At 49.3% G+C, this 12,116-nt stretch overlaps 1 protein-coding gene across 1 annotated transcript in view; it reads right to left on the minus strand.

The window, feature by feature from the left end:
• The window catches only part of COL20A1 (collagen type XX alpha 1 chain), a 52,688-nt gene that overhangs the window by 29,982 nt on the left and 10,590 nt on the right, over positions 1 to 12,116 (minus strand). The window contains exons 7-18 of the mRNA XM_038159363.1: positions 10,771 to 10,926; positions 9,693 to 9,812; positions 9,366 to 9,530; positions 7,992 to 8,156; positions 6,881 to 7,053; positions 6,185 to 6,314; positions 5,550 to 5,695; positions 3,805 to 3,928; positions 2,737 to 2,876; positions 2,000 to 2,129; positions 1,331 to 1,473; positions 154 to 286 (exon numbers count right to left, since the gene is read on the minus strand). Coding sequence (XP_038015291.1) covers positions 154 to 286; positions 1,331 to 1,473; positions 2,000 to 2,129; positions 2,737 to 2,876; positions 3,805 to 3,928; positions 5,550 to 5,695; positions 6,185 to 6,314; positions 6,881 to 7,053; positions 7,992 to 8,156; positions 9,366 to 9,530; positions 9,693 to 9,812; positions 10,771 to 10,926 — 1,725 coding nt within the window. The remainder of the gene's footprint in view (positions 1 to 153; positions 287 to 1,330; positions 1,474 to 1,999; positions 2,130 to 2,736; positions 2,877 to 3,804; positions 3,929 to 5,549; positions 5,696 to 6,184; positions 6,315 to 6,880; positions 7,054 to 7,991; positions 8,157 to 9,365; positions 9,531 to 9,692; positions 9,813 to 10,770; positions 10,927 to 12,116) is intronic.

Raw genomic sequence — 12,116 nt, forward strand, 5'->3', positions numbered from 1 at the left:
TTTCAGACAGAAGCCTAAATATCTCTAGCTTTTTCAGACATTTGGGTTTGTTCAGAGCTGGAGGTGACCAGTCTGAGCTGCAGGAATGTGCTGAGCTGTGAGGGATCCCCTGCCCTGCCTGCAATCCCTGGGCTGTGATCCCAGGTCACTTACTGGTCCTGTGGTGAACAGAAACAGTGTCACTTCGAGCACCATCCTTGTAGTAGGCCCAGATGGAGATTTTGTAGTCAGTGTTCTTCTGCAGGCCGGGCAGGACAGCTGTGGCCACATTTCCAGCCAGGGAGAGCTGCAGGAGGAGAGGACAGGAGTCAGCCCCACTGCCAGGCATCCCCAGGCTGCTTCATGCCACCCAGGTGCCTGGCTCACAGGTTGTCCCTAGGCACAAATGAGTTAGCACCCAGCTTTGGGGCCAAAGTTTGGGGTTGTACACGTGTAAGCAAAGGCAAGATTCCAGCTGTGAATAATGCAGAGCAGCTGCCTGTGCATGGCAGCCCAGTTGTGACCATCAGCTCCAGCAGCTCTGACACGAGGCAGTGCCTGCCTGGAGCACAGAGTCCCTCAGCTGAGTTTCCAGCTTCTAGGGGAGCTGGGGACAGAAACTCCAGAGCCCCTCTGTTCCAGCCCAAATAGAACTTATTTGATCTCACTCGTTGTGGGAGAGACTTGGGTATTAAGCCTAGATTTAAACTGCTGTTTGACCTCATACGGAAAATGGGGGCTTCAGATGGAGGAGGGCACCTGGTCCATCCCTGCCACACTGCAGCAGCTCTGTCTCTGGTCGTTCTCCTCTATGTGCTCCTTACTTGGATCTCATCCTTCCCAAAGAGCAGTATCCCAAAAGAATCAGTGCTTCCTAGCACTGAGGAGAAGAGAAAATGCTTCACCTTCTTAGAAGCAATACCTCCAGCTATAAATACTTGAGTGCTGTCTTTTTTTTATCCACAACATCTTGACATTGGGGACTGGTGATCCTCTACAGCCCCAGATCTTTTTCTACTGAATTGCTTCTTAGCTATTTGTTCTACATCCTGTATACCTATGGTTAATTATTCCTGCCTAAGCTTAATACTTTCTGCTTGTCCCTATTAAATTTCATCCTTGAGGTTTCCCAGAACACTTCTGCAATCTTCCCAGAGCCTGCAGGACTCTGTCCTGCTGTCCCTCCTGCTTCCAGCCCTCAAGGTGACTGCTCCACTGAAAGCCAGACCCAGGAGGGATCCTGCTGAACTGTTCAGTTGCTGGGGTGCATTTCCCTGAATCGTTTTACACAGCTCTCTGCCACTCCAGCAGGTGAGCTCTGGCCTCCCCAGAGCTGTGTGTGGGCTCATACCTCCTGAGGCTTCTCTCCACTGGCTGTGCTCCACTTGATCTGATAGACAACCACGTCCGAGGCGGCCACAGCTTCCCACTGCAGGCGGAGGCTGTTCCCAGAGAGCTCAGTGACCTTCAGAGCACGAGGAGGGGGGACCTTCACTGAGGGGGCACAAGGAACAGGAGCTGAAGTGCAGCCTCTGACAGCACCTTGTCAGAGCCAAGGTGGGGAGCAGATGGCTGGGGAGCAAAACATCAACCAAGCAGATGTCTGAGACCAGCCTGGCTGTCGCTTCTTCAGATCCATATGACAACAGTCATCAGGGCAGACAGGGGGAAGTTATTTTTAAAGCCCTAATTAAAGACAGGTTATCTCGTTTATGGGGAGCACAGATATCACATCGGTTTTGTAAAGGGAAGCAGGCTAGGAGGGCTCTCAAGGATGCAGAGGTTAGTGATACATCATGCTTTTCTTCATTTGCTTCTTTTCTTTATCCCTTCCACCTCATTTTGAGCATACACAGTTGGACATATTCCACACACAAAGAACAGCAGCCATCTGTGCTCTGTGCAAGAGTTTTGGCCACGAGCTGCTGGGGCCAGTCTGCAGAACATCCGAGTTCAGAAACACACAAACCAACTTTGTCACCTCTTACTGAGAGCAGAAGCATTTCTGTTCCTTACTTACAGGTGGTGACATTGCCAGTAATTGGAAAGGAGTCCCCTTCATCGTATCTAGATCTGACACTGATGAAGTATTGTGTGAGCGAGGACAGAGGTCTCAGGACAGTGGATGTTGTAGTGCCAGGAACTTCCACCTGCAGGGGGGGAGTTGTGTGAGTATTGTAAGAGACAGGCTGAGACACCTGGGCTTGTTCAGCCTGAAGGAAAGGAGACACTTTATTGCAGCCTTTCAGTATTGAAAGGGATCTTATTGGAAAGATGGGAACAGACTTTACAGCTAGGCCTGTAGCTATAGGACAAGGGGTCCTGGCTAAAAGGACCCATCTACTAAAAGATGTAGATTCAAATTAAATATAAGGAAGACTTTTCAAAACAAAGGTGGTAAAACACTGGCACAGGTTACCCAGAGAGGTGGTGGATGCCCCATCCCTGGAAGAATTCAAGGCTAGATTGGATGGGGATCTGAGCAACCTGATCTAGTTGAAGATGTCCCTGCTCACTGCAGAGGAGTTGGACTAGATGGATGGATGGATGTCCCTTCCAACCCAAACCATCCTGTGACTCTAGAGGGTACAGCTGCAGAGAGGTCAGCACGTGGTGACAACTGCAGCAAAAGCGCCCATTCCAGAGTTACAACTCTGCCAGCACACAGGCTCTCCCTGCACCACACAGCTGAAGGAGAACAGGGCGTTATCCAACTTCCCAAGTTTCTTCTCCTCCCCCCAGCCCTTGAGGACTCACCTGTGCAGCGTTGCCCCCTCTGCTAGAGACATAGGTGAGGTGGTGAGCGCGCACGGCCGGGGCCGCGGGCTCCCAGCTGACCCGCACGGACGCGTGGCTCAGCTCCGAGAAGCTCAGGTACCTGGGGGGACTCAAGGCCACTGCAACAACAGTTAGTGACAGCACTCTGAGCCTTCACAGGCTGCAAAAAATGCCACCCACTGCCTCCTGCTGCTCTTAGATGATCCCACCTTGAACTAAGAGGCTTGTTCATTATGCAGGAAAATATTCCCTTTATTCACTGTGATGCCATGTGAAGGCTGAGCTAGAACAGAGGCTAGGCAGAGTTAAAGAATAAAGTAGGGATTTATTAGTAGGCCTCCATGGATAATGCTTGGGCAGTACAAGAGCTCAGCCAGGGCTGCACCCAAGATGAGCCCAAAAGGTCACAAAAATGCACAACCGGTCACAGGGTCTCTCACTTTTATCAGTTCTGCTCCATTTGCATATTGGAGTTAATTGTCCAGTTATATCTTTAGTTTATGAAGTCCCATCCTTCTTGTTTTTCTCTCTTCAGTCCATTGTTTATGCTCTTGGGCCTGAGATTCGGATCATTTGTCCTCGGTCCCCAGCTAGTCAAGGAATTGTTTTGTCTCCCTGCTCTGTGAAGAGAGCTTACTGTCCCTAATATGAAGCTCAGAACTACACACTAAAGCAGTACAGAACCTGAAAAATATAAAAGCTAAAACCTGAGGCATCAAATACCACATACACATCTGGGAGGTTACGAAGAGCTGCCACAGATTTAGGTGAGGAAACAGCCAGATGATCCCCTTTCCCCCCCAGACAACAAAGACTTCAAGGAACACCTCTTTCAGGGGTCCTTTGTTACCAGGGGAACACCACTCCTTTTTCACAGCTTACCCTGCAGTTAGAGATCCCCTTGGGGACCAATATTTGCTTCAGATCCAGCAGAAAAGAGGCAGCATGTGTACAAGCCACATGCACAATATGGGAAGCACCTCACTGAACACATCTCTCCTGCCCTGAGTGTTTAATAACAGCTCAGTAAGCAGCAGCAGCACTTACAGGTGGTTTCCTGGATGCTGGCTGGATCACTGGCATCTTCCCCATACATGGCATACACTGCCACGGAGTACCCCGTGCTGGGGGACAGCCCCTCCAGCAGCACCTCGGGCTGGGTCACCTTCACCTGCCAACAGAGAGGGGGTTTAGGGCACCCTTCAGCTCCAGGGTACCTCCCAATGCATTCAAAACAGCAGTACCCAAAAGAGACACAGGCCAAGGACCCTTTGGTTACAGTAAGGGGACATCTCCCCTCTAGAATGGTCTGAGAATCATAGTATCACAGAATATCCCAAGCTGGAAGGGACTCACAAGGATCAGCAGGGTCCAAATCCTGTTCCTGAACAGGAAAACCCCAAGAACCCCACCGTGTGCCTGAAAGTGTTGTACAAATTCTCTTTGGCCTCTGTCACCCTGCTGCTGTGACCATCCCATGCCACCCACCCCCAGGTATGGAACTCTTTCCTGATCTCCACCTAAGCCTGCCCTGGCACAGCTCCAGCTGTTCCCCCAGCTCCTGTCCCACAGAGCAGAGATGGGAGCTGCCCCCCCTTCCCCTCATGAGGACACTGCAGACCCCGATGATGTCTCCCCTCATTCTCCTCCTCTCCAGTCCCTTCCCCACCCGGGCAGGTGCTCTCTGCCTCTCTGACACCCAACCCTTGGGGATGCACAGCACCTCCTCCTAACCCTGCTCTGCAGAGCCCAAAGCGCTGCTGCTCTGGGTTGGATCGGGGGGGCATTCAGGAGCTGTGATCCCGCTCTTCTCAGAGCCATGGGAAGCTCTGGCAGGAGCGCTGCCGGGCTGCTGCCATCTGCTGCCAGCACAGCACGGGCACAGCCCCGGTCCCGCAGCCTGCGAGCCGCAGAAAGCCACCACGGGGACATTCAGGAGGCTGCACCCATTGGAGCACAGTTTATAAGAAGATGGGAACATTTTAATGCTGGTTTTCCAGACATCCCATAGGTCTGGAGCATTGCACTCCTGCAGGGAGCGGGTCGGGTAACTGTGGAAATGTTTTAGTATGCTGAAATGCAAATTTGAATGTTGGTGTTGCTTCAAGGGTTCTGGATCTTATAAAAATCCCATGATTATGCCCTGAAAGCAGAGTATTAATTGTTCTGTTTTGAAAACCATCCTGCAATTGTGCCTATTGCATTCAAAGGGGGAATCTTAGTCAAAGAGGCAATAAATGTTCCTCCCCACTCACTTTGTTTTTTAAAAATTCATATCCTCAGCCTACAGGTACTCCAGATAAGGCATAAACATGCACAACAAAGGGTTCTTAGATGTTTCTAAGGATTTTCCATTCATCAAGCATTGTTTTATTCATCTGCAGTGTCATAGGTCTGTTTTCAGATGCCAGCAAAATCCACCCTAACACATTTTCAATTAACATTTAAAGATACACACAGTCAAGATGTTTATGCACAGCCTCGAGGATGCAGTGATTACACTTGGGGCTGCAAGGACGTGAGCTCAGTGCCTTGGTTTCCAGGGCCCCAGGAGGCAGCCAGATCTCTCCCTTGACTTAATTTCCCACATGAAACCCTCGAAGTTAGAAACTGTTTTGAGACAAACCATAAAAAAAAATATATATAATCTTCTATGAAAGCTGTTTCTGGCAATAATTCTGATATATTTTTTTCTTTGACCACATGAAACCAATTGCCAATGCTTAGAGCTAGCACTGAACTCAGCCCAGACAGAGAAAAAACAATGTTATCACTATTGTCACAAACTCTACCTCTGTTGTATAGTCCTCTGCTCCATCAGGGGCTGCAGAGCAGAGCACCAGGTAGTGTGTGGCTCCCTGGGCTGCTTCCCAGCTCAGCCTCAGACTGTTGTGGCTCAGCTCAGAGACACGCAGGGAGCGAGGGGAAGACAAAGGCACTAAAGAGAAAAACAAGGCACAAAGGTACCTTCAGTGTATGAGTTCTGAAACAACTCAAAACCCAGGGGACACCTGGCTTGACAACAGCTGCTGCAAGCTGGTGGGCACTTACCCCATGTCTAACACAGTCTCTGTGCTACAGAGAGTTTAATTCACTTGGAGACCGTGGATTTAAATTTTTTAAAAACCAGCAAAGAGTCGCAATATATTTCTAGCAGGGTGTGCTACTGCCACATTCTGCTTTGCAGAATGACACAGGTGGAAAGGATCCCTGGAGGTCCCTGGCCCAACCAGCTGCTCAAAGAAAAGGTTGCTCAGGGGTCTTGTCTGGTGGAGTTTTGAACATCTCCACAGATGAGAGATGAGATGAGCTCTCTCCAAAGAGAGCTGTGGGCAGGCTGAACTTGAGCTGGGAAATACACAAGGCAGGCTCCAGTCTGAGATGGCCAGCCCAGCCATCAGCACAGCTCTCTCTACTCACGACCTACGTGTGGAGGTGACGCCCCTCAGCCCGTCCCCCGCGGCGCTGTCGTACACGGGGATCACCGCCACCAGGTACTCCGTGTGCGAGGTCAGGTTGGACAGCTGCAGGGAGGACTCTGCTCCCTCTAAAACCACCTGCAAGCACAAGGCAGGGCTGTCAGGGCAGGGAGGTGCTGCTGCTCTGCACTGGAATGGCTGAAGTGGCCATCCCTGGCAGATCTGTGCCCCGAAACATGAAGTCCAGTTGTCCTCTGTGCTTTGTGCTAGCTAAATCTCTCCAAAATGAAGAGGTGAGAGGCAGAAAGGATTGCTGTCCTCTAAGCCTGGGATTTGTGCAAACACTGAGCATAAAACTCTAGTCATGCTCTCACTGAAATCGATGGGAAATCATCCACAACTTGGATTTGCTTTTTTAAATCATATCCATCACAGATGAGCATCCTTGGACAGATCTCTGTACACAAGAGTCCTCTCTGAGTCAAAGCATGTGATTTAGGGAGGGGACAACACTGGCTAAGAGAAAAATCAACCTTGTCACCCCATTACCTCATCACATTTACACTCATTGTACATTTAATTTAATATCTGGCTTAACTGATGTCCCACTTCCACCCTCTTTTTGTCCACCCAAGCCTACTTAAATTCCCAGCCACCATCTGGAAGCTGTGGCAGTCTGAGGTGTCCAGGGAAAGGTCTCTCACCTCTTTGGGGGTCCCACCCTTGGATGGATAATACACAACCCTGTATTTCTTTGGTGGTCTCAGAGGAGGGCTCCAGGCCAAATGCATGCTCTTGGAGGTCACAGCAGATATTTTCAGGTCAGTTGGGCTGAGCTGGGGACCCGTGTTCACAGGGGTGTCTTTCACAGCGCTGCCTAGGAATTTAAAAACACAGTTATTTTCTTACATTCACACTTCTCATGCCAAACATACTTTCCAGCTCATAAATTTGAGTGACATTTTTCAAATCATGTTGCAGTCTCCTTCCCTATAGAGTAGAGAAACTGTTCCAGACTGCTCTGAAATAAATATTTTAAAACTGGGTGTACAGAGAACATAAATACTCCATAAAGAGCAGGCTGTGTATTTTGCTGGGTGCTGCAAATAATTCTTCAACACAAGTCTGTGTTCCTCAATCACAAAAATTTGCCAAAATTAACAAGCAAAAATTACTTTGGTTTCTTTTTGGAGAAGTTCCTTTTTCTTCAGCCTAACCTTCACCTTTGTAAAATGTCTAATTATATCAAATACAAATCAATAAGAATAAATGAATTTATTTACATGAATGTCCAGAGCATTAAAATAAAATTATGTTTGAAATTTAGATGTACCCATTCTGCTTAAATCAATCTTAGAGAAAAAAAGAGATAGAATTATGTACATGATATTTCTCCTGGGGATCTATGCTAACATCTGGAGTGGTTCTTCATGCTCTTCATCATGCAAACTCTTCCCCAGAAAAGGAAAGAAATGGCTGCTTTATTTGATGTTGAAAATACCTTGGAGATCCAACATTCAAAGTTTAGTGGATAAAAAAAAGTGTATAGGTGTTTTATCATCTCTTCATCCTACCTCCACATTTACCCCATAATCTTTTCCCCTAGTATATTTTCACATTAGTTCTTCTGCTTTTTCTGACTCTTTTTGGTTGGAAGAAACTCAGAAAAGGAGATGGATACAACACGTTTATCACACCATATGCTAAAGGAAGAGGGAAGGAATTTCCCTATAACGGTAACTGCTGTCATCAGGTGATTTTATCCTCCAAGAGGAAAGGGGATGGTGAGCGGCAGGAAGGGAGGCCCCACTTCACCTGTGGTTTCCTTGTGGCTCCTCTCCTTGATCCTGGTGCACAGGACCCGTGTGAGTTTGCCCACCAGGGAGCCGAGCAGGGGGAAGTCCAGCACGTTGTAGACGGTGAGCTCCAGCGGCTCCGAGGCCACCTGCCGCAGCTCCGCCTCGTCCGCGTTCTTCACGCCTGCCCCAGAGAGCCAGCCTGAGAAACGCCCCAGACAGGGCTCACCAGCACCCTGCTCTCCCAGCACAGCCTCCCAGTCACCCCACTGGCAGAGTGGTGTCTTTTCCTGCAGCAGCTTTCCTGCAGCAGCCACCTCGGCCCAGCCTGGGAAGAGCGTTCAGCTCAGAAGGGTTTTAGTGGCCTGGAGACAGCCTGGTGAATCTTCCTGCTGTTTTCCTGCCTCCTCACCACTTGCAGGCTTGGCTATCAGAAAGGTGGATGTTTTTCAACCTGAGAGGCAGTTGGCATAAACAGATGAGGGACTGAATGAACAAATAACCGTTTTATATTTATGAGGTGCCAGCGCTCCCCACAGAGAGCCTGTTGTTCATCACATTGCATTTCAACAGAGTCAGGGATGAGCAAAAAGCATCCCTTTTATATAACAGAACTCCATCTCACAGCATCCTCCATCCCCATCCTCAGCTCCCCCTCCTCATTAACTCTCTGCTGACCAAGCTCCACAGTACAACTCATTTGGCTTCCCAGAGCTTGGTTCAAGGTCCCCTAACACTGTCCAAGGAGGCTCAGCAGCTCTCCTCCCTCCATAAATGCCACTTACCTGCATAACCCTATGCAGTAAACCCTCACTTGCATGTTCCCAACATAAATTAGCACTTAAACTTTTGGAGATTGCAATTTTAGGGGAGTTTTTATGGAACTTCATTGCTTATGTATTTGTCTCCAGCAGACCTCATGTGCTCCTCAAGGCCAGAGCTGCTCAAGGCCATTCTGTGTCTTGGTGTTGCTGGATAATGCAGCAGAAAAGCAGATAATGTTGTTATTCAGAGAAGTGGGAAGTTGTGAGAGGCAGTAATTATACAGGAGGTCCCCTGCCATCCACAATACAATGTTCTCTTGCCAAATTCCACAGCTGAGAATATTGTTTTCATGGCACTGGTCCCTGAGGCTCCCAAAGGTCTTTAGATGGGAGGTGTGAAATCTCTCAAGTGAATACTTTCTCAAAAAAAAATATACCCTTTCAAGACACTGCCTGGGCTGAATAAATGAGTTAATTTTCATCTGAGCCACAGTGTAATGAGGTCTCACCCACCACCTCAGTTCTACAGCCTCAGGATGCTTCTGTCAAAGTTGAGGGAACATTCAGTTTGAAGATGACCAAAAATAGGTTGGCTTTGTCCTACAGCTTACCAATGGCTGTGATCTTACCAATGGCAAATATCTCTATGCCCAGGTTTTTCAAGGTCTGAGCAGCCAGGTTGGCATCATCCTGGGATTTCCCATCAGTCAGGAGGATCACCAACTTCTCAGCCTCCAGCCGGGCACCAGCATCTGGTTTCAGATTCTGCTCCAGGACGTGGGTCAGGGCTAGACCTGGGGAGGGGCAGAGATGGAAGTTGTGCCACAGCCTTCTAAAAAACCCCATGCCTTTACTGTTTTCTCTGCTCCCCAGTGGCCACAGTCCCACAGATCACATTGCCCATGGGAACAGCTTCCCCCGCCGTGGCTGTTGAGAGCCCTGCCAGGCAGAGTTACCTGTAAAGGTGTTGCCGCCCTTGTACCGCAGATTCCTCACGGCCTCCAGCAGCTGTTCCCTGGTGGAGTAAGCACTCAGATCCCACTCTGTGTGAGGGTCACTGCTGTACTGGGACAGCCCTGGGGAAGACAGGAGCCATGGGCATCGAGCCAGCCCAGGTGAGCTGCAGGAGGCCCACTCTGGGAGCCGGTGTCAGGATTGGCAGGGAAGATGACACCAAATAATGACAGGCACTGGGGGTGAGCAGATGGGGCTTCTAACTCCACTTTCTGCAGGGTTCTGAGAAAATAGCATGAAGTTGAGTCAGGGGAGGTTTAGGCTGGATATTGGGAAAATTTCTTCCCCCAGAGGGTGGTGGGGCTCTGAACGGGTTCCTAGGACAGTGGTCACAGTCCCAGGCCTCACAGAGCTCAAGGAATGTTTGGATAATGCTCTCAGGCACAGGGTGGGATCTTTGGGGTGTTCTGTGCAGGGCCAGGACTTGGACTCGATGATCCTTGTGGGTCCCTCCCAAATCAGAACATCCCACAATTCTGTGATTTTCTGGTCCTGCCATGCTGGCAGCAAAGCGATGCCTCAGACCCCACAGGGTACAGGGGTACCCACCCCTGTCATGATGATCACAGGTATTTGATAAGGTGTCAAGGTGAATCCAGGTCAAACAATCAGCTGCAAGGGCTGAGAGGGATTTACACCATCCTATTTCATGTACAGCCTGGCTGTCAGCATCACTCAGGGCTGGAAGCAGCCCCATTCCCTGCTGAACTCACAGCAGTCCTAGTGGGGCATTGCCACTGCACCTCATCAGAGATGGCAGCAAATCCCAAAAGTATCTCAGCCTCACTACCGGGCCTAGGGCTGCCCAAAGACAGCACTGCTGTTCACTGTGCAGATATTTTTTATGGCCACTAGAGGCCAGAGCTTGCTGCCAGATGGGAAAAGATTCCAAGAGCAGCTCAAGGACCCCATCCTAAGGAAACAGCAGCTCCCAAGAGGAGCAAATAACCACGGGGACAAGAGACCAAGGCTTCTTCAAACATCAACATCCCAAGGTCAGGAAACAGGAGCACGTCCTACCTACTCTGATCTTGTCTTCTGCAATACTGAATGGGGAAATCAGATTGCTCAGGAACTCCTTAATGAGCTTGAAATTGTTGCGCCCGATGCTCCAGGAGCCATCCACGAGCAGGACGATGTCAATCATGGCAGGTGTGTCACACTGAAACTGGGAGCCTGCAGGGGAAAGGTTTGGTACTGAGAGAAGCAATTGTAAGGAGGAAAACCTGCTTCATCTTGAAGATAAAAATCAAATCTGCTGTGCAAGGCCTTGTTTGTATGGTGGAATGGACCATCTGCCAGTCTGGCACATGTCAGCATCCTGTGACAACCATGGAGCCAAGGATAACCCATCTTAGCGCCTCAGAATGGAGTGGTGTACAGCTGCACCTCTGCAAAGAAGGGGTTAAAGCTGTCAGGAAGCATGTGGTAACCCAAGCACTGCTCGCTGCAAGCTGTCAGCTCCATTCCATCTCTGCCTCAGCCCAGTGCTTCCTTTTATCTAGCTCAAGTCTCCAAGAATTGCAGGTGATTGCTTAATTCCATTCAATCACGAGATCCCCTGTGGGCTACAATTATTTCATGGCTTTATATTAAATCCAATCTCTCAGTAAAAACCTGCTGGCACCATGGATTCTCCAGCTCTGCCTTCCTCCCCACCCCAGCCTTCAGTTCAGCAGAGGATAAGATAAGGCATTTTGCTAATTGGATTCATCTTCCTTGAGTATTTCTCAGATGGGAAATTTTCCATCTTTGGTGGAGGGGAAACAGATGATCCCACTAAGATTTATCAGGCTCCAAGGAGGTGTGTGTCCTCTCACAGATGTGGATTTCTGCTGGGCCAAAGGGGATGCTCTGACCCATCCCATTCCACCATTTCAGCAGAGCTGGGAGCCATCACAATCTCAACTGGATCTGAAGGCTCCTCGTGGATCAGTTATCTGTGAAACACGAAGAACAAGCCCAGAAGGAGGAGCAGGCTGGGTAACAAACACCCCTGGTGTTTGGAAAGGAAACACCCTGGAAAGGTCCATGGCTGGGGGTGCTCTGCTGAAGAACACAAATGCTTACATGAATCTGCCAGAAGCAAGGGGAGATGACAACATGAAGAGAGAGTGGTGCCAAATCAATTAAAATCAATAAATTAAATCATCTGGAAGGAATTTTTGGCCTAACTCCAGCTTTCCTGAGAATTCATGTTGTTCTACAGGCCTCCAAATTTCTCCAGTGAGTTCTGACAGCTCCTAAAGCTAGGGACTGGGAACACAACCAGCAGCACTGTGCTCTGGGGGGCAGGGGCTGGGCTGGAAAGCTTGAGCTCAATGAGTGTTAGGGAAAACAGCAGGGGAGAAGGAGCTAGATATGTT

The sequence above is a fragment of the Motacilla alba genome, chromosome 20 (assembly GCF_015832195.1).
Source record: "Motacilla alba alba isolate MOTALB_02 chromosome 20, Motacilla_alba_V1.0_pri, whole genome shotgun sequence".
NCBI lineage: Eukaryota > Metazoa > Chordata > Aves > Passeriformes > Motacillidae > Motacilla > Motacilla alba.